General features: G+C 49.3%; 1 protein-coding gene across 1 annotated transcript; it reads right to left on the bottom strand.

Moving 5' to 3' along the window:
- Positions 1–797: 797 nt before the first annotated feature.
- Positions 798–21,106, bottom strand: SLC17A9 (solute carrier family 17 member 9). The gene is made up of 13 exons (XM_054392045.1): positions 21,012–21,106; positions 11,732–11,929; positions 9,379–9,518; positions 8,661–8,760; positions 7,768–7,898; positions 6,656–6,752; positions 5,621–5,717; positions 3,384–3,471; positions 3,034–3,068; positions 2,101–2,216; positions 1,599–1,654; positions 1,081–1,110; positions 798–961 (listed from the first exon to the last, which is right to left on the bottom strand). The coding sequence occupies exons 1-13, from the start codon at positions 21,104–21,106 to the stop codon at positions 798–800; spliced, it is 1,347 nt and encodes a 448-aa protein (XP_054248020.1).
- Positions 21,107–22,733: the final 1,627 nt, after the last annotated feature.

Below are 22,733 nucleotides of genomic sequence, written 5' to 3'. Positions count from 1 at the left end.
TGGAGATGGTCTACCTTGGCTCAGGGCTGGAGTAAAGTGACCCAGGAGAAGAGGAAGCCTTTGAGCTCTGGCTGTGAGCAAAGATGGGCTCAGCTGGTTTGAGCAGTCTATTCTGTAGCCTTCCAGCTCAGCTCAAGCATGGTGATGGCAGCATTGACACAACCTCATGTCCCTGGGTCCATGGTAGACATCCAGCCAGAAAGGAATTCATCTCACAACCTATTCTCTTGTCCACCTGGCTTCTACCTTGAGCAGACTGCAAGTTGAAGGCACACAAGGGAGGGTTAAGGTCAGAGGTACATTGGCTTGGATTATTCCTTTCATTGTAGTTCAGAGGACACATGTTGTGTGGCAGCCTAAGAGCTGGCCACCCTTCCTGTGGTCACAGGATGGCAGAGCATGGAGGGACCCACTCCTGGCATGGCAAAGCAGCTCCCCCCAGCAAGCAACTGCTCCAAGGCAGAGCATGCAAACCATGGTAGCCTTTGGAGACAAGGCAGGTGAGCTGCTCTAGCCACACAGATATTTGTCCACTAGACACAGACTGGGGCAAACTGGTCACACAGGCTGTATCCTCACTGGAGATGTTGAACTGGATGGCTCTGCAGGCCATCAAGCTTTGCCCTGAGCAAAAAGTGCACTCTAAATTTCTTTTCTCCCATGGTTTTCATTCAGACCTGGTCTCAGTACATTTTTTTATGTTAAACACCTTAATAAAAATGTTCTTTGGCACTTGTGCAACAATGACACATTGATGTGACACTCTCTTGTCCTTCAGCTGCTTGCTGGACTCATCTCTAGAGGTCCACATATGCAGAATCTGTGTCCACCCTCTGGGCCTCTCCAAACATGAGGAATGCACAGAGGCCAATGCTGTTAACAGCAGCCACCAGGTTGAAAACAGAAATCCAGGAACCAGTTGTCTCAATCAGGTAGCCAGCCAAGTACACACAAACAACACCTGGCATGGGGGAGGAGAGAAGAGAAGAGAAAGAATTGCAAAGGCTCTGAAGTTGGGTCCTGCCCACCTGCGAGGAGAGGACTGTCCAGGAAAGGATGAGCTGCAGGGAAGTGCTTTACCTAGGAGGGCTCCACCAGTATTTCCAACACCTGGAAAGAAAAGAAAGGAATTGTCTATTAGAAACCCACAGACACCAGAGGCTTCATCTGAGCTCCCACACAATCCCCAGTCTGCATGCACAGCTAATGCCTTGCTGGTGGCCAGGACAACCAACATTTGTCCCCATCCCTTGGTGCAGGGAAGCACTTGGCAATGGCAGGTGTATCACAGAGAGAAGCTGAGGATGCACACATGGAGTAGACACTGCACAGAGCTACTCCTGCCCAAACCCTAATGCCCACAGCCCCTCCTGTACACCACACCCCAGACACACAACCCTAGGACACACCACCCCCTATATGAACCACCCCAGGGTACACCACCCAAGGACACAGCACCCAAAGACACAGCACCCCAGGACACACCACCCAAGCATTAAGCACCCCAGGACACACCACCCCAGGACACACCACCCAAGCATTAAGCACCAGAGGACACACCACCTCCTCAGCACAACCAAAACCCCACCAATCCTCACCGAACAGCAAACCAGCACAAGAGGGGGCCAGATCTTGAACATTTACTGAAATGCCACTAGTGAGAAACAGAGAGGGGGAAATGGCTTTTTAATGGAGCATGACTGCTTTTTCAGCACTTACACCAAATTTAGCATGTCAAACAAAAGAAAAAAAGGAAAGATCCTGAACAGCCCTGGCAGCAGAAAGGAGGGAAGGATGGAAGAGGCTGAGAGTAGCAGGAGAAGGATTCAACTCAAAGCATTCAGAGGAACCAAAATGCAATTCCCCTCCTGCTTTATCTCCCTAATGCCTGCCAGTCCAAGCCCTTCCCACACTAAAATCTTCCTGCACGGTTCCCAACCCAGCAGGCACTAAGCTCCACCAGCCTCACAGGGACTGCCACACGATGATGTTCAGACAAAGCCCCAGCCAGGACAGAGGCAACCTCCTCTGAGATCCCAAAATGCCAAGCATGAGATAAGAGTGAAGGGCCACAGCTGCTGTCCTTGTCCTTCTTGTTACCTGTGGTTGAAGGTCTGAAGCCCCACAGAGGCCGAGGCGAACACAATTGCTTTGCAAAAGCTGGAGGTCTGGCCCAGGCACAAAGCAAAAACACTGGAGACACCAGAGCCAATGACCTGGAGGAAAGGGAAGATGAAATCCCACAGCACATTTCGTGTAACACCAAGAGCTTGTATGCACCCCGTGCTTCTCAAGTCATTTTTCCCCCCCTGGTGTCCCCAGTGTTTTTCTGTGACTGTCTGGAGGGATGAGATGTTGTGGAGCACAGAGGATATTGCTGTGTGTGCTCTCACCCAGCACTTCTGTTTCTGTTCATAGAATCAGAGAATCACCTCAGCTGGAAAAGATCTTTAAGATCATCAACTCCAACCATCAACCCAACACCACTATGCCCACTAAGCCATGCCCCAAATGCCTACACATTTTTGAACCCCTTCAGGGATCCACCACTTCCCTGGGCAGCCTCTTCCAATGCCTAACCACTCTTGCAGGAATGAAGTTTGTCCTAATATCCAACCTAAACCTCCGCTGCTGCAACTTGAGGCCATTTCCTCTCATGCAATTATTTATACTAGGGAGAAGAGACCAACACCCACCTCACTACAATGTCCTTTCTTCCTTGTATTGCTATTTCCCCTGTATCCTTGGAGTCATGTAGAATGACAGTGTATGCTTGGCCTTTGCCCATGAAAGAAAACCTCTTTAGATCACTCACAAATCTCTGCTCAGTGTTAGCATTGGGTCCATGCCCTGCTCCTCAGTCAGGGTTTTCCTCTGGATTTCATTTCCCATCCACACTGACTGCAAAGCTACAAACCCTTTCCTCTTTCCACCCACAGCCTCCAGCCCAGCTCCATACCAGGTCTAGTCTGCCATGTAAGCAGAGGTCAGCAGAAAACTCAGGTGTCTCTCCTGTGACTTCAGCACTCTTACCTGCATGAACTTACGAATGGTGATGGTCTTGTACCCTGGAAGAGAAAGGGAGAGCTGAAGTCAAGCACAGCTCACCAGTACTCCTTGTTTTCCAGCTAAGAGACCAGAGGGTGAATGGATTTCAGGTGGCCAGATTTCATCTCCAGGTGAATATTGTGACTGAGATCAAAGGGAACCCCAAACACATGGATGGGATTTGGAGCTGGAGTATTCCTTCTGCTTTTGTATTAGAACTTCACATTTTCTGTTTGCTGGGTCTCTCCCTATCAAGAAGCCCACCTCATCCCACCCAGATCCTCTTTCCACATCACATACAATTAATGCTGAAGAAAAACCAAAAGAGCTCTTACCCTGGTTGATCAAGTGGTCTGACAGAAATCCACCAAACAAGCTTGTTGGGATTGCCACCAGCCAGGGGACTACATTAAACACCCAACCCTGAAAGGGAGCAAGAATCAAGAGATGTTTTGCTGTCAGAGCTGAGCCTGTTTGCAAATATTTATCTGTAGAAGCGAAAAATCATGAAGTGATGAGGACTTCTGGCAGGATCTCTACCCCCTTTGCACAGCAAGCTCTCAGCTACAACCTGCACCAGCCCCAGGTCTGTGAGGTGCCAGGTACATCACAGGGCTGTAGCACTTGTACCTCAGTTGCCTTTCCTTCTACCCCAGTGACCCTGCATCCAGGGGAGAGGACCCTGCTCTGAGAAAGAGTGGCAAAGGTGGCAAAGTTTACTGTTGAGCAAGGTGGGGTGGCAGAAAGACACAGAGCCCTGGAAGGCAGGCTGCAGATTTTAGCCTGCCCTGGGGGTCACCAGCAAAGCTGACAGCAACATTTCCAACATCAGGTTCAGCCTCATTAGCAGTGTCACTGTGAGGCTGAGGGAACAGAGCTGGAATCTCCAAAGCCAGGATTAGGGAGTGTTATGGCTACCAACATACTTTGGCCTATTTTCAATTAAGTGAGCTTGCTACAGTTGTAATCACAGATGATTACTGGTCATCTGGATTATAGCTGCTCAGAGGCATTTTGGTGCCTAGATCCCATGAGGAGCTGAAATCAGTGTGGGCTGGGCTTCATATCAGAGGGTTGAACCTTCTCATCCATCCATCCATCCATCCATCACCCCTGCATCTCTTCCTTTGCTCAGAGCTTGTTACCCCATGGAGACATCCCTCTGTTCCTCGCCTGGCTTCAGGATGTGTGGGAGAGCTGAATAATCCTGGTTTTGAACAGTCCTGTTTCATTTGCTCCTGGAAACCATAGCAGGGTCCATCTGCATCTTGCAGTGCAGATAGATAATCCTGGTTTTGAACAGTCCTGTTTCATTTGCTCCTGGAAACCACAGCAGGGTCTATCTGCATCTTTCAGTGCCTTTGAAACTTCAGGGCTTGGGTTTGAAAATGTTATCCATGGGACTTGTGAGGTGATATCTTTGGTGCCTATTAACACCAGCTGGATTTGCTCAGCAAGTCCATCCCAACACACCAAACTAACCTTCTCTCATCCTTACAGCTCATCACCCTGAGCTGGGTGAGCCAAACCCCCTGCCGAGACCTTCACCCAGGTGGGCTGAGGGCAGCTGTGTAGGCAGCAGTGAAGGCAGCTCCCCTGCAGAAAGGGACTGTGACCAGTAGGTGCCATAGGTGTCCTACGTTAGGGATTATCATCCATCCTTTAAAATCAAGCCTCCTCAAGCCCTCTTTTATTAAAATGTATGGAGGGATTAGCAGATGCAGGAGCACTATATGGAGCACCTTACATAAGGGCACCATGATACAATGCTGAACAGATGGTAAATTGCTGCTGCACAAGCACATTACCAGAGGTGCACAGAGCTTGTCACAACAATATGTTTGCTGGTTTAATGCATTTTAATATAAATATCAAGTGTGCCATAAAGCTCCTTACACATGTAATATGGGAAGGCATTTGTAAGCAGCTCTGGCAATGGCCAAAACCAGACACAGCCTTTGTGGGAAAGATCATCTGAGTTTCTGAGAGCAAGAGCAAAATGTCAGCTCTCAGCCCAGGTGAGTTTCTGAGAAATGACAACATCATTTGTGCTGAGGAGAGGGAAGCTTTTAGAGTATTTTTCAAGCACAAAATATCAATGGTAATTATATTTTTTGCAGGCAGGTCTGAGCTGAGCAATGTCATAACAGTTAAAAAACTCTGTGAAAACCCAGGGTGAATGGTGCTGAACTGCAAAAGGATTATGTCCTGAGCTCTCTGCCATCTGAAAATCATCCTTTCCTCAGAAGAAAAGCAGTTTGGAACCCAAACAGAACCCTCTCTTCACTGGGAAGTTGTCCCAGCTCTACCTCACTTCAGCATCCCTAAATAAGCAAGGAGAAACCAGCCTCTGCCTGCCTGGAGGGAGGGATTGTGTCTCTAAATGCATGTGCAGGGGGGTAACGGATCCTAACCCAGCAGGGAAACATCCCACCTCCTCCTGCTCCCAGCCTGCTCTCCCCCAAGTCCCTCTACCATCATCTTCCTCCACAACCAGCCCATTTTGGCAGGTACCCAGGATGCCCTCATTTGCATGGAGAGGGGCAGTGCCTGTGTCTCAGAGCCAACTTACCTTGGACTCAGGGAAAGTTTCCTTAAAGAAAGTTGGCAGCCAGGAGAGGAGAGTGAAGAATGTGCTGGCTGTGGAAAGCTGAGCAATGATGACAGCCCTGGAAACACACCACAGAGAGGAAGTAATCAGGAGTGACAGGTCACACTGAGTGGGAAACAGGCACTTGAGCAACTCAGTATTTCAGATCCTGCTCTATAAATAAATCCCTCATGGAGGCATGATGGCATCCTGAGATTTGTTTCATAGGTAACAGAATCATGGACTCAGAGAATGATGGGGTTGGAAGGGACCTCTGGCAATCATCCAGTCCAACCCCCCTGCTAAAGCAGGGGTACCCAAAGCAAGTTGCCCATTATCACAATGTCCAGCTGGGTTTGGAATCTCTCCAGAGGAAACTCCACAACCTCCCTGGGCAGCTGCTCCATGGCTCCAGCACTCTCACAGCAAAGAATTCTTTCTGCTGTTGAGGTGGAACTTCACTAGTTACAGTTTGTACCAGTTGCCCCCCCTCCTATCACAAGGCACACAGGAGCAAAGAGACAGCTCCCTTCTTCTTGACACCCACCCTTTAGCTATTGATCAGCACTGAGAAGATCCCCCCTCAGGCTGCTCTTCTCCAGGCTCAAAAGCCCCAAGGCTCTCAGCCTTTTCTGCTCACAGAGATCCTCCAGGCTCCTCAGCATCTTTAGTAGCCTCTGCTGGACTCTCTCCAGTAGTTCCCTGTCTCTCTCTTGAACTGGAGAGCCCAGAAGTGGACTCACTACTCCAGATGTGGCCTCACCAAGGCAGAGTAGAAGGGGAAGAGAACAGAGTAGAGTGGATAACTAATCCTTTTGACTTCCCACTTGAAACACCACGCATTCCTTTGCTGCCTTCATCATCCAGTCAGGTTCAGGTGAGGTTAATTGCAGCAGCGATTGTGTGAGAATGTTTCCCACCAGCCCTTTGGAGCACTCTGAGAGCTGTCCTGCTGCAGAAGCTGCTGTGTAGGGTTTTCTAGGGATTTGTTATCTTGTTTAACAAGATGCTCCATACCATATTGGAGCCTTCTTAAACAACTGCTTCCAGGGAACTTTGGTCTGCTTGGAGAATGAGAGGCCTCTCATTAAATAGTCTATGGGGATGATGAGCTCTGCAGGGAGGAAAACACACAAAGAAAGCTCTGATCAGTCATTTGCTGTGCAGCTGGAGGAAGCCTTCAGAGACTGTTACACAACTACCTTCAATCTCCTTCTAACCCTTGGGTTTTGGCTATACCACCACAGAATGCTCATGAAAACACCTTGTTATGCTGACCACATTTTTTCCACTGCACCCACACACTTCCCTATCCATCCACCTTTGTCCATTTGTTACATCTCTTCTAACAAAAAAAATCCCTTGGGCAGAGACCAGGTATGGATTTTGGGCAGGAATCAGATGTGGATTTTGGGTAGGAACCAGGTTTGGGTATTGGGCAGGAACCAGGCTTGGATTTTGGGCAGGAACCAGGCTTGGATTTTGGATAGGAACCAGGTTAGTATATTGGGCAGGAACCAGGTTTGGATTTTGGGCAGGAACCAGGTTTGGATTTTGGATAGGAACCAGGTTTGGATATTGGGCAGGAACCAGGTTTGGATTTTGGCAGCAACAGGCACGCCCCCAGCTCATACTAAGCTGGGCTACTAAACACCATGCACATACAAATAACGCTGTATCCATGTGTAATGGTTTGCCTATGTATGGAATTACTCCCAAACAGTTATTTGGGAAGAGATATTCTGGATTAACTGGTTTTTAAAAGCTTTGTGTGTAGATGCTCTTAGTTTAGAATAAGTATCTTGCCCTGCTTTAGCATAATCCGCTTTGAAGCTCATGCTCTGTTTGGTGTTTTCACTGGTGCTTGGGAGCACTGAGGAGTCAGATCAGACTCCCAGCAGCAATTTAATCCAGCATGGGATGTGAAGTAGGAAATCAGCAATGCAAGAGCTCAAAACTTTGTTCCTGGGTGAGAGATGATGTGTATTATAGAAGACACCTGAACAAAAGTCCTTTGAGCAAAACCAGGCTCAATCTTGGAAACACAGAGGATGTGCAGAAAATAACTGGGAGGCATCACTCGAGCCCTCAGTGGTGGCAGCCTGAGGGATGCAGGTGGTTGGAGTTACCTTTCTCACTCAGCAGGTACTTGCAGGTGCAGTAAACCCAAAGCAAAGTGAGCAAACCAGAGAAGTAGAAAACGCTCTCCCAGCCATACCAGTCCAGGAGAAGAGATCCTGCACCACCAATCACCAGTGTCCTGCAAGGGAAAACACAAAGGCTGGAGCCTTTGGGCTGCACACATCAGTGGGAGATGCTTCTTGGGGTGGATGCTGCAGGTCACTGAATGCACTTAGAAGGGCTGTCAGCTGCTTGTGTGTGTCTGCCCAGGCACCCTATGACTCTGAAACCTGCCCTGTTTCCTGTGTGGCATCTCAGGATCCTCAGCTGGGCAGAAGAAACCTGTAAGGGACCTCAGGCTTGCCTGCCCTACACTGCAACATGACTCATCAAGGACAGAACATGAGGCTGCTGGTGTGCAGAAAGTATCCCAGAGTGTATAAATCAGCCAAAGAAATGAGTACACTGGAAAATGAAGTGATTAAGCATTCTAATATTTCTACTTGGCTTTTATGCAAGCCCTCCATCTAGGGAGGAAGTTCACCTGGAGATTAGCAGAGATGGGGGAGTCATATTATCCCTATCTATCAGAGAAGACAGGTGACCAGTCTCAGGCTGACTCCTGCTTTTCCCCCTGGATCAGGTTCTTTCCCATAGTAATTAAATGTTGCAAACACTCTTCAAAGTCTGGCTTGAATAGAAAGGGGAAAAAAACCCATAAATCCTTGACATGCACGACAGCAGCTGCCTGAGGCTTCCTCAGCCACAGCTGCTACCCTCAAGGACTCAGGAGTTCACATGTACGTTGGGCTGTGAGTTTTGCCTCCAACTATTTAGTGGCATTTCGTCACATGTGATGTCCAGAGACTGTCACTCACTGATGAAAGCCTTTTGAACTCACCCAAACTGTGAGCCAGTCCCCACCGTGCTGTAGGTGAAGGCTCGCTCGCTCTCCCGGACCTTCTGGGACAGCAGGCTGGACAGGGACGGGAAGTACACCCCTGGAGCAAGGGAGCAGGGCAGGGAGCAGTCAGGCTCCTGTGCCCCCAGCAGCAAAGCCAAAGCAAATCAAGACAAAGCAACAAAACCTTTGGTGAATTCAAAACAGGGATAAAATCTCCAAGAAGTGACTCCTTCACCACAAAAGGTTTGTTTGTGCCTCCTCCACAATCCCATCTCATTGCCACCACTGATACTGTAAACCCCTCAGTGCCAATGCTCTTATCCCAAAGGTTCTCCAGTGCTGCAGCTGAGCAAGAGGGAAGGAAAAATCACCTCGAATAATCAAAAAGTTTTGGCAAGGGCCAATTTTCCCTAAGTTCTTTGAAGTCCTTTTAACATGTGGACAATCAGGTGGGATTTTGGAAGCCAGCAGCCCTTGTCTGGCAGAGAGATTCCTACAGGGGAATGATCTGTCAGCAGCTTTCTCTAGAAATGTCAGGTCTGGGGTTTTTTTTTCCCATGGAAGTTCTGGATGTGGAGGCAGTTTTGAGGCAGAGGACTGCCCAGATACACAAGAGAAGGGCTCATGCATGTGACTTGCAGCTGGATTTACCACCCAAGGCCCCCTGCAAGGAAGCCCCTGGGCAGGCAGACAGTGCTCAGGACAAGAGTCTCACCTTGCAGCAGCCCCATGAGGAACCTGGAGGAGGTCATGAAAACAAGATGGGCAGAAGTGACATGGGTGAGCAGCGGGGTAAGGACTGTGAGGAGCCCCCAGGCTGATGCTGAGAGGAGGAGGATTTTCTCACCTCCTACTCTGGAAGACAGAAGACACATTAGCAAAACTGAGAGGAAGGTGAAAGGACAAAGTTCCCCAGTCAAGACTCAGGTGATCTTCCCAGTTCAGCCTGCTTTTCAAGAACAACCTTTCAGTCAAACCTGTTCTTCTCTTACAGATGTTTTTAGCCCTCTGTGGACTAGCTCTGACCTCCTCTCTTCCCACATCCTGCTCCCCTAGAGCAGGTAGCAAGAAGCTGGCCACCAGGACACTGGCCACCAGCACCAACTCCATCCAACCCCAGCACACACCAGCTCCAGACACCACTACAGTGATGCACTCAGGTCTCTGATGTTGTCACTGCTCCACTCTTCTTAACCAGTGATGATATTTTCTCTTCCATCTGCTCTTCTGCATCAGCTCTGCCTGTTATTATTTGGGGTTTTGCAGGCATTTGCTTGGAAACTATGAAGGAAGATGATTAAATGGCATGGTGCACTGCAAGGACTCCTTCCAGGCATGTGCTCCTCACAAAAGATTTCAGAGGAAAGCCCTCCTCACTAAGAATGGGGTAGCTGGGGAAAGGAACTGGAGCAGGTAATTGCTTAGATCTTTCCTTACAGCTGGCTGGAGAGTTGCTTTGTAATTCACATGATAGAATGGAGACACCTGGGTCTCCCCAGACGTGATGGAAACTGTGATGGGGGCTTGCTGGTGAAAAGATTGCATGAGAATACAGGGTGGGAAAGCTGGAGGTGCTGAACTGAAATGAGAGACTATGCAGATCAAATAGAAAAAATAAATTGATTCCTTGCAAAAAAAGAGAAATCTTTTCTTCTTGTGATTAGTGACTGCAGGTAGAAACCCTCCCAAATGGCTGTCCAGCACCTCTGGGTTTAAGCTGTTTGCAAGTGGATAAAAAATGCTCCTGGTAAGCAGCAGCTCTGAACTCTGCAGGAGCACCAGCACTTACCACTCTTCTAACACCAAGTCTGCTTTACACCCACAATTTCTTTCAGCAGTTTAACATGTAAGCTTGTGGGTTTGCTTTTTTTATTCCAGTTACTGAACCATTGCTGAAAACTGCCTCCACTAAAAGAGTTACACCTGTATAAAAGTCCTTGTCATGATTTCCAGGTGAAAAACCACCTATATTGGTCTAAGTGTCTGCTAACATGACTGTAGATCTCTCCTGGCAGCCCCTCTGCAGGAACTATCAAGGCAGTAGTGATCATGTGGCCAGTCCCTGTGTCTGCTGGGGATTTTGCCTCTGCAAAGCCCTTCAGTGCATGCTACCCCACAGGCAGGGCAGCAGTTTCCAGACCCAGGAATCCCATCAGTCAAAACTACACATGTCCTCTCTGAATCAGAGCTGGAGAGCCTGGCTGAGGTTGATGGAGAGACCTTACCTGCTTTCAGACCAACCTGCAGTGCCTCATTGAACTCTATCCCATCCAAAAGAAGCACACCCATAAAGCTTCTCCCCATGGACATAGAATTATAAAATCATAGAATGATTCTGTGTCCATGGGAGGAGCTCTATGGGGATATGCTTCATCCTCCCACCCCATCTATGTCCATGGGAGAAGCTCTATGGGGATGTGCTTCACCCTCCCAGCCCATCTATGTCCATGGGAGAAGCTCTATGGGGATATGCTTCACCCTCCCAGCCCATCTATGTCCATGGGAGAAGCTCTGTGGGGATATGCTTCACCCTCCCAGCCCATCTATGTCCATGAGAGAAGCTCTATGGGGATATGCTTCACCCTCCCAGCCCATCTATGTCCATGGGAGAAGCTCTATGGGGATATGCTTCACCCTCCCAGCCCATCTATGTCCATGAGAGAAGCTCTATGGGGATATGCTTCACCCTCCCAGCCCATCTATGTCCATGGGAGAAGCTCTATGGGGATATGCTTCACCCTCCCAGCCCATCTATGTCCATGGGAGAAGCTCTATGGGGATATGCTTCACCCTCCCAGCCCATCTATGTCCATGGGAGAAGCTCTATGGGGATATGCTTCACCCTCCCAGCCCATCTATGTCCATGGGAGAAGCTCTATGGGGATATGCTTCACCCTCCCAGCCCATCTATGTCCATGGGAGAAGCTCTATGGGGATATGCTTCACCCTCCCAGCCCATCACTGTCCCAGGGTGAAACTTGGCACTCGGCTGGAACTGAGAGGCCAGAACTAAGCTAAGTGCCTTTAAAAAGCCCAAGCAGAGGAAAACATGACAACAACTTCCATACTGGTCACTGATGTGTCCCCCGATGATCTGTGTCAGGCAGTAGCCCCAGAAGAAGCTGCTGAGCACTATGCCAGACTGCTTCTTGTCCCAGTCAAAGTGGGTGCTGAGGGCGACGGCGCAGATGGGCACGGTGACGCGGGCACAGTACAGCAGGCACGTCCCCAGCAGCAGCAGCACCGTCCACACACGGGACTCAGGCCTGCAAGGGTGGAGAGGAAGAAGATGGGAAATGGCAGATGGAATGGTCTGCCCGGTAGATCCATGGGAGAGGACTTATGGGTCAGACTGGTTTGCCTGGGAGCCCAGGTTTGGAGTCTCTCCAGAGAAGACGACTCCACAGCCTCTCTAGGCAGCCTACTCTAGGGCTCTAGTATCATCAAAGTAAAGAAGGTTCTCCTTAAGTTCAAGTGAAACCTCCTGTGTTCTAGTTTGTACCCACTGCCCCTTGTCCTGTCACCACCAAAAAGAGCCCAGACCCATCCTCATGACCTCCACTCCTTAGGTATTTATATGCATGGAGAAGATCCCCTCTCAGTCAGCTCTTTTGAAGGCTAAACAGCTCCAGGTCCCTCAGCCTCTCTTCCCTCACAAGAGAAATGCTCCAGTTTCCTCAGCAGATTCGTGACCCTCTGTTAGACTCTCTCCAGTAGTTCCCTGTCACTCTTGAACCAGGGAGCTCAGAACTGGACCCAGGACTCCAGCTGTGGCCTCACTGGGGCAGAGTAGAAGGGAAGAAGAACCTCCCTCCACCTGCTGGCCACACAAGGAGACCATTTGCTTCTTGGCCATGAGGGCACATTGCTGGCTCACAGCAAACTTGTCCACCAGCACTCCCATGACTTTCTCCACAGAGCTGCCTTCCAGCATGTCAACCCCTCACCTGTACTGGTACAGGGGGTTACTCCTCCCCAGGTGCAGGACTCTACATGTCAACCCCTCACCTGTACTGGTACAGGGGGTTACTCCTCCCCAGGTGCAGGACTCTACACTTGCTCTTGTTGAATTTCATGTTAACAGCCCCATGAAAAGTGCTCCTGCAGAACAGACAGGCTGGAAACAAGTGAGAAGGCAATTTCCTCTTGCTCCAAGTCAGCAATCTGCTCTTGGAGCAGAGACCCACACTGAGGTGTAGAACTCCTCTGCCTTGCCCCAGCCGTGCTAACATCAGCCTGGATTCCCTTTTGCCCGTGGATTATGGAGTTAAAAGCTGGGTGAGAACACCCAGTATTTGTATTCTTTGTATTTGGTCATTTTTATGCCCAGAGGCCAGAGCACTGAGCAAACAGACTCTCTGCCCCAGAACTGACTGGGGAAATCATTGTGCTGGGGCATTAACCTCTGTGCTTTCCACCCTGCTAAACACAACCTCCCCTTCAGTGCAGGAAACTAACCTGGGTCACTTTTTAAATCAAACCAAGCTTTTATTTCCCTGTACTGGAATGATGATAAATGCAGGTCAACCCCACGCAGCACAAACCAATTTATGAAGGTGTCAAATGGCTCCTCACAGAGGGAGGCAAAGAAACAATGAGAACTGAAGCACATGGGACAATTGTACCCTCCAGAGTGAAATTATTGCTGTTTCTCAACAGGGCAGATCAGCAGCTCAGGGAAAACCTCTGGCAGGAGGAACTGGAAGGGTTTTAGTTGGTGCTTTGAAGGTTGGAACTGTCATTACTGTGCACACATGGAAATGTACAAAATAGGACAGGAACTAGAAAATCTTATGGAACTTTGCTGGAGGAATAAGTGACAGAACAACAGGGATAAGTGACAGGAGCAACAAGTGACAGGTCAAGAGGAAACAGGCTCAAGTTGTGCCAGGGGAGGTTCAGGTTGGATGTTAGGAAAAATTTCTTTCCAGAAAGGGTTCTCAGGCACTGGAACAGGCAGCACAGGGAGGTGATGGACTCCCCATCCCTGAGGTGTTTAAAAGATGTGTGGATGTGAAAGACATGGTTTTGTGGTAGGGGCTTAGCAGTAGTGGTGGGATTGTGAGCTCTAGGTGAGTGGTTGGACTTGATGAACTCAAAGGCTTCTTCCAACCTCAACTGTTCTATGATTCTATGCTTCTAATAAGTAACCAGGGGCTGACCTGCCTCAGCCATTTGATCTGGCTGATAACCCCCTGAGAGTACCTCTGGTCTTACAGCAAGAGGAAGGTAAGCAGCAATCCTGCTTAATTTGCTGCAAACCCAAAGGTGATTTGTTTTTTAATTGCCTGCCACAGCCAACTCCATCTCCACCAACTTCAGCTCATAACAGCAAAGGAGAGAGAAACCAGTGGCTCCTGGATGCCACGTGTCCAGGTGAGACCAACCCCAGCAGCATGATATGGGCAGGAGTTTAGGTACAAATCCCCCATCAGAGGCAGAGGGCAGGAGTTTGAGTAGCTGGAAGAGTTTACAGAGCTCCCTCAGAGGGGTGTCTGAAGACAACGTGATATCAGATGCCTGCAAGGTGTGACTGACCCATGCCTGCCAAACCAGTGCCTCTGCACCTGCAGTGATGGGCTGTGGCCAGTCCAGAGCCATAATGTCTCCTGTTATCTACAGCAGCACAATGTTGATTTATTGAGCTGCTGAACCTGAAGCTATTGTGGTGACCAAGCACAATGCCACAGCCTGTGATATGTGGAGCCACTGCCTATTGTTTAGCCACCAAGAGAGTTTTCTAAACTATGATTTTCCCCCTGGAGCAAAGGGAGACCTTTTAGGTGCTTTCCCACTGCCTGGAGTGGGGCTGAGCTCTGCCTCTCCTTCCAGCAGTTCTTCTGAGGAGCTCAGCAGAACTTTAGTGGGATATGAGATGGGATATGGATAATGATGGATATCAGCTCTGCCATGGCCCTACACCCTAATGGCTGTGCAAGGTGTAAGATGGAAAGAAGACAACCTGTGCAGCTCAACTAGGCTTTACTCCATTGCTTTCTATATTACTGCCAAGGTCTAGCCCCTGCAGTGGGTGTTTACAGCTAGGAAAAGCAAACACCAGGAGCAGCAATGCTGGTAGCCAAGGAAGATGCAGGTGGGGGGAGCATGGTTTGGTGCTAAGGGATTGCAGCCAAAAAGCAATGAGCAGGATGCAGAGCAGCTTTGGCTTGAGAGCAGAGGGACAGGAGGGCACGCTGTGCACTCCAAAACTTTTTTCTCCCCTCAATGAAGTGAGCAGAGTCACCCAAGCCCTCAGTCCACGCACTGGGGGCACACAAGGGGTATGGAGGTGGCAAGGGGGAGATACCCAAGCCACACTGCTGGGCTATCCAGGCAATGTCCAAGCTGCCTGAGAGCTGAGCCATGAAACAACACATGGTTTTCTGCAAAAGCCAGACACCACTGGAACCTCAGCTCAGATACAGAAGCAGGAAGGGACCAAGCAGAGATGTTCTCCCACAAGCCTCCTCCCCAGCTGATATTTGGACAAAACTCCAATGACTACTTTTTCTCTTGACTTTTATTCTTTCTCAAAACCACTAAATATGTCTCTGGGTACATGACACGATCTCAGTCCTCTCACTGATTCCTACTCCATTGTATACTTTTCTATTCTTACCCTGTGTATTTAAATGCATTGCTAGAGACATGCTGAAAATAAGTGGGGAGCGTAAAGACAGCTTCAGGCCACCACTTGCTCTGTAGGTAGCACAGCCAGCTAGGAAAATCCACTCAAAGAATGTGAGTGTCAAATGTAACCCTCGCTGCCCACACCCACCTGAAAGCACGGCAAGAATTGTTTCCCTGCAAGGACAATCATGTGCTTGCATCAGAGGAAACAGCTTTGTAAATGCATTTTCTCCTAATTATAGTTATCACAGAGGCTGCTGATGAGTCAATGTTCTGCTCAGTGCACAACAACAGCAAAGGTTACAGGAGGAACCTCGACTAGCACAAAGGGGGAAAACAAAAACTCTCCTTCACAAACTAAGGCACCATGACAAATCCAACAGCATTTGGGTAGGTAACAGCAGCCATCCAGGAAGCAGGGTGTTAATAAATTACATCTAATGGCTTCTCTGGTGAGAGAGGTAGAAATAATCTGTGCTGGAGATAACCAAACTGAGTTAGAGTCAAGCACAAGGAACAGACCGAGCATCTCCCCAAAACCCTGTGCTGGTCCTGGCTGAGCCCTGGCTACAAGGGACAGAAAGCTCTGTGAGAGGTTTGGAGGGGCAGCCACCTCCAAACCATGGGCAGATGAATCACCAGAGCTTGTCTGGAGCCACCTAACTGACTTAATTGGGTGCCACATGATGGTGACAGCTCCTGACTGCCCAGCCTGGGCTCTCCTGACCTCTCATGCCTTTCTGCTTACAAGAAGGCATCACAGGTGCAGCCTCTTCTGCATGTCACCAAAACTCTCTTTACCAAGCGAGGCAGCCATGCAGCTAGAAAACACTTCCTATCTCTTCAACCTCTAACCACCACCCAGACAGACTATAATTAGCTCAAGCCCTAATGACTCTTCCTGGTTGACGTTTTGCTCGTCAGCAGCCCTGCCTGTTGTCCCTTGGTTCTCCTCCTCCAAACGCAGCACCAGTCACTGGGTGGTCACAGCCTTGCTTTAAAGTATCCAGTGATACCACCAGGACCTGGCTCACACCAAGCAAACAGGTCCCCTGCCTTGGGCATGGTGGTTAAGACTGACTTTCAAGGCTGCCTGAGAGCCTCAAAGGGGCAGAACCAAGCCAGGCTTCCCGCAGTGGAAGGAGAGCCAACAGCATAGGCTGTCTTTATTTGCAGTGTGTTTTCAGGCTGGAGGAATTTCTGCTGTAGATGCCACAGAGCAAATATTTATTCAACTTTATTTCTCTTGACTTGCCTCTCTGCTTTCCCCCAGTCTGCAGGTCTGTTTGCAGACACTGCAGGTCACTGTTAAAATAGACTTGCTGGAGCTGAGGTTATCAATTAGATTACAGTTTAGTACTTCCTTCAGGGCAGGAGTCTGGACCATCAGGTACTTTCAGGTGGCAAGAGAGCTGTGTTAGACAGCAAGACTACAAGCAGCCTGTTCCAGAAACAGCTCTTGGCCAGAAGCCATATCCAAAGTTTGTGGGTGTTTTCCATAACTGGAATTGGAAGTGGGAGAAGAAATGGGAGCTGCAGCTCCTTCTCTGCATCAGAGATGTGCCATGGCTAAGGGGGGCACAGGTATCAGCAGAGTCATACCACCCACCCCCAGGGCATTTCTACTTCAGTTCCCTACTCTAAAAATAGAGACTAAAAATGGCTCTGTGGGAGGTGCATGGAGGGTACATCAGGATAAGCCACCTCTAGTGCCCCCAGCCCATTCACTCATCCCAGCCACCAGCACTGGACACACCCCAATCCCAGCAATAACCCAAGAGCAGAATGGGGATGAGCCCCTGTGAGCCCCCAGCCATGCTGGAGGCCCAGCAGCTCCAAACTCAGGGTACCCAAGCATGTGGCCACCTCCCAGGGGAACATCACTAGCACACACAGCTGGTGTCTGTGAGTCTCTCTGCCCCTGGTCATCTGCCACACCACAGCTTGTGGACATTAACCCTTCTCATCACTGTTCTCCATGACAGCATCCCTCTTTGCAAGCCCCTCTTCAGCTTACCTGCTTGTGGCTTTAATTCACAATAATCTCCAACACCAACCACAACCTGACTGACATGGCATGAACCAGCAGTGGTGCAGACACTCCTGAGCAAGGAGATAACACCCAGGTAGCTATTTTTAACCTGGTTTGACACTCCTCTCACTTTACTCTGTTTTTCCCAACAACAATTTCTCCTTCCCTTGAAAATTGACACACTTGTCAAGAGGAAGGTTTGGGGTGATTTCCCCTCACCTCCTCAAGTCAATTTTGTCATGCTGCAGACCAGCACCAACCTAGGGATTTGTTGCTGCCAAAAGTAGCTTTGGGGTTTAGAGGAGGTGGGTTGTTGCTTTTTTTTCTCCAATTTACCATCTAACTGCCAACAAGAGCAGCACAGAGGACACAGGGCTTCTTTTTTTTTTTTTTTTTTTTCTCCTGGAAAAGAGGCTTGTTTCCTGCCAGCCTCCTGTGCACCAACTCTCTCCTCAGAGCCACAGATGGCAACAAAGTGGTGTTCAGCAAGCGTGGCTCTGGGTTTATTCCCTCTCTTCATTTCTTGCTTTCGGCAAAAGCAAAGATGAAATTAGATTTCAGCAGCTCCTATGAGCTGGAAATAGTTGTTAAGTCCAGGTGGAGGAGGTGGGAAGATGAAATAATGATGCAAACACGTGCTTTGCACTCTGATCTAAGGGCATACATGGATCAGCCAGGAATGAAATGTGTGTCTTGCTTATATTTTCCATGTGATAAAAAGTTCTCAGCAACTAAAACCAGGGTGAGGAATTTGGACAATTAAAAATAATATTAATTAAAAAAATCATTTAAAAGCCCAAAACATCTAAAGCTGCCACACTGTGTTGGCAAAAGATCAGAACCTAGAAAAGCAACGTGACTGTTGGCTCCAGGCAAAGAGTGACAGGAGACCAGTTTGTGACTGGTGGTACAACTCCTTTTATCTCTGGAGCTTAAAGAAACTGCTATAATAGTCTCTTGTCTTCAAATGTAGCCAGAGGCTGGGAGATACAGAGTGGGTTTAGGAGTCATTTGCTTCCCAGGACACAGTGGTTTTTCCATTTTGTATTTCTCTCCTGGAGGCAGCATCCAAAATGTGATCTCCATGTCTGCTGCTGGATCTGCTGGTAGCTTTGTGTGTAACCTTTCACCAGCAGGTTTTCCTCCTCAGTGCCTCGGTCTTTCCCCAGTCAAAACAGAGATGCTAAACAACATCTATCTACTGCCCAAGAGGTCCTGCTTTGGCATGTTAAGATCCCCACAAGAAGGTGCTATCTAAATGTCCAGACATGCTACACGAATGCAAGAGCTTTTTCAAGCCCCAAAGATAAATCCTCAAGTGTTGCTCTTGGAAAAGGAAGAGGAGATGTGTGGTAAGGGAGCCACTGGAAACCTGCAGAGAAGTTTGGGTAAGGCAGATGGAGAGACAGGGTAAAACATAGGGAAGATGAGTGGAAGAGGAAGGAAAAGCCAGCTGAAAAAAGGGAGGACAAAAGAAGCAGCAGCTTGAACAAAGATGGAAAAATAAACCTGACAAGATAACTCTTTATCTCTCCTTGCACTGACAGTGCAGACAGATCTTGGAAGGCTGCCTGGCATGTCTTTTGTTGGAGCATGAAAGGAGAACCCCTGTCACTTCCCCCACTCGATAAAACCTTGCCTCCACGGCAATAATTCATTACTTGGAGACGCTGAGAGCTATTTATTTGCAGGTGCTGTAACAACACTGTCCACTGAATCAATCTGAAACCATCCAAGGAGGTATTTTATATAACTGGACCAACCTGCTCCTGTGATCTGGTGGATCACTTCCCCCTTCCCATTCCCACACTCCACCTGCCCTGTTTACTTTAGACCATAAAGCCTCCATAAAACCTCTCCAAACAAGGGCTGCAACCATTGTGTGGGTCTACACCAACCACCAAGGAGGTGATTGCTGGTTCCAAGAATTGCTGCAATGTAGACAACAATCTGATGGGAGTTACGGTTGTCCTGCTGCTCTTCCGCGTGGACTGGATTCAATCAATTACTGCCAGCACTTAAGGATGGTCAGAATCACCTCAAAATATGACTATCTTGATAAACAAATCATCTCTTCTGTTTTGGAAAGTGTTATTGATGGTTTGTATTTTTCAAAGACATCTGGGAAACTGGAGGGTTTGTTGTTTGCTGGGTTTTTTCTCTAGAGGAAAACTGTCAAAAGGTAAACTTTGTTTCACCAAAACTTCATTATAAAATCTGCTTTGGTTGGAAAAAAATCTCTGAGATCACTGAGCCCAACTGTTAATCCAAGCACTGCCAAATTTGGTGTGAGGATCTTCCTGTCCCACCTCTCCCATTTCACAAAGACTTAGGGAAAAGTTTGAAAGGGGGAGACAGAGAGATGGATTTTACATCACTACTTTTTGGTGGAAAAGCATCTTAAAACTTCAAGCAACTCTAATGCCAGAGGTCTGCTATTGAGACCTACCCCCTTCCTCCTGAGATGTTTTATTAGCCTTTGAGGTCTCTGACTGCAGGAGAAGTCTCCCTTGGGACAGCTGTTGGTCTGCTGCCACTGTAGGAAGCAACTGATGATGAACTTCAACTTATCCAGCAGCTAATTGCTGCTGGAAAGGACAATTCCTCCCCCTGGCCACGCGTTCCTGTGCATTGGCACCACTGGCACCTGTCATTCCACTCTCCTGTTGGAAAGACTTGCCACAGGGTCATGCCAGCCTGGAAATTGGGCAGCCAGCCTGTTAATTCCTCCTCATGGCAGCGTTAAACCGAACCAAATTTCAAATACGTGGGGGCAAAATAGCCAAGTCCAGGTGCTCCCAGTTTGAAAAAGCCTCCGACCACCCCTTCCCACTGCCCTGAGGCACTTTCTCACTCCACCTCAGATGGGGTTAGTGGCAGATGCCGGGGTGGATGTACTTGATGATTTTCCCACGGTGGCAGAGAGGACCAGTGCTGCCCAGGGTCTTCCAGTTCAGTCCCAGGTTCGTAGCCTCTCCTCCAAACACGTAACCTTCTGCCTTTGCTCATGCCCCTGCTGTTTAAAGTGGTCACCACAAGTGGTTTGACAGTACCGTTAAGGATTTTAATTACTTCACTAGAGGACCAGTTCAAACCAGCTGCCCAGCCACTAGTCCAGACTTTAATTAATTTTCACCACTAGTACAAACATCCCTACTGGAACACTTCGATAAGAACCTCATAGTGGTTTCAGCGTTTAAATAACTGACTACAGGCCAGACATAAGCGCGATAAGACTTTTTTTTTTCTCTATCTGTTTCACAGAAATTCCGTATTTTCCTCCTTTCCTTTACCGTCTCGGCAGAGTGGGACAGCGGGGACCGCCCAGGGCGACGGGGCAGTGTCCCCCGGTACCATCCTCCGGCATCCCCGAAGGGCAACACCAGGGCCGGGGAGGGGAGGTTCTGGGACCAGCAGGGAGCACCGAGCACCTCTCGAAAGCACCTCTCCGGGGATCGGCTCAGGCTGCTTATACTCTCCATCCCAAAACTGCATCCTTTCCCGGGAGATGCATCAGGAGGTGGCGGAGGAAGGTGGGGAGGGGGGGAACTCCTCCTGCCGCTGCCCGAGGCTGCGGGGTGGTCCCAGGGCCGGGAAGGGACCGGCCGGGCGATGTCGAGCGGGGAGGATCCCGGGAGAGAGCTACCAGCAGAGCAGCGGTTTTGCAGGAGAGGGTCCAGCCTTACCTGGACCAGTACGGGTCCCCGCCGCCATCCCGCCTCATGCCGCCGTGATCGGCGCTGCACAGCGGCACATTCCTGCCGCCGGTACCCGCGGCCATGCGGGCAGCGCCTTCCGCCTCGGCCGGTTCACATCGCAGCGGCCGCCGCCGCCCTCCCCCAGCCGAGCCGCGGCCACGTGTCAGCGCCTCTCGTCGCCGCCGCCTCCCGCCGCCCCGTTCCGGGAAGTCCCACCGCCCGCAAAGCGCCCGGGGACCCACTGCCGGGACACGCTGTCGGGGCGGTCTCGAACCCTCGCCAACGGGAGGGTACCCGGGAGGGTCGTTTTCGCTATCAAACACTCACAAACTCGTGCTTTTCCCACTCTTTTCCTTATATTTCTAGTCCTTTTCCTCAAAAATCCACCCCCTCATTTGCGAATCGAGCGGGTTTAACCGAGGGGAGTCAACTGAGGGGCTGGAGCGGGCCCAGAGAAGGGCAACAAAGCTGGTGAAGGGTCTGGAGAACAGAGCTGGTGAAGAGTAGCTGAGGGAACTGGGGTTGTTCAGCCTGGAGGAAAGGAGGCTGAGGGGAGACCTTCTGGCTCTCTACAACTTCCTGAATGGATGCTCGAGTCAGGTGTGGGTCGGTTTTTTTTCCCAAGAAACAAGCGACAGGACAGGAGAAAACGGGCTCAGGCTGCACCAGAGGAGGTTTAGTTTGGACATAAGGAACAATTTCTTCCCCCAAAAGAGTTGTCAAGACCTGGCACAGGCTGCCCAGGGCAGTGGTGCAGCCCCCATCCCTGGAGGGGTTTTAGCTGTGTAGATGTGGGGCTGAGGGCCATAGTTCAGTGGTGACTTGGCAGCACTAGGTTAATGGTTGGACTTGATCTTAAAAGTCTTTTCCAACTGAAACGATTCTATGGTTTTAAAGAGGGTCTCTTCTCTCCCTCTGGCACCTGAGAAGTGCAACATTACATTCACTGTTGGTGAGACAGCCCTCTGCTCCTCCAGCTTTCAGGCAGGAAATCCTCAGCTTCTTAAGGATTAGAAGTGGGTGTGTTATTCCCATCCAAAGAATTTAAGGAAAAAATAAATGACAATCAGTATTGTCACAGTTTGATTTAACTTCACCAAATAGAGCTGTGGCCTTGCTGTATCTGAGAGAGATAATCAGCCTTCTTTATGGAAGCAGCTAATTAAATTGATGGTTATCTCAGTCCAGAACAAGAGGATTCATGACTCACCGCAGGAATATGAATGAGCAGGTGGAGGAGCTTTGTCAAGACATTGTTCAGGTGATTCTGTGGTCAATAGAAGCTTAGATACAGGCACAGGAAACCTTCAGGTCAGCAAGGGATACAAGTGAGCTGCCATTCAGACTGACCAAGGTTGTAGACCTTGGGAAAGGTACCAGAGCTTCTGAGCTGCTCCAAAAAACACAAGGCAGAGTTACAAGGCAGCCATCTCCCATCTGATGCTCCTGCAGCCAGCAGCTGTACATGTTCATTACCTAACTGGAACACTTGGCAGGTCCCTGAAGAGCAGTTTGCAACTTGAATCACAAGGGGTACCAGCATTATTGAGATGAACCTTAGAGAGGGAAGCAGCAAAAACGTTCCTCACACCACAGAAGAAGGTCACCAGGGCTGACAAAGGCAATAATCATTAAAATAAAAAAAAAAAAAAAAAAAAAAAATCACACTTTGTCCTTTGCTTCAGCGTTCCTTCCTCAGAGGAAAAACAC

This window comes from Indicator indicator, chromosome 24 (genome assembly GCF_027791375.1).
Source record: "Indicator indicator isolate 239-I01 chromosome 24, UM_Iind_1.1, whole genome shotgun sequence".
Classification (NCBI taxonomy): Eukaryota; Metazoa; Chordata; class Aves; order Piciformes; family Indicatoridae; genus Indicator; species Indicator indicator.
This window is presented reverse-complemented; position numbering and strand designations above follow the sequence as displayed.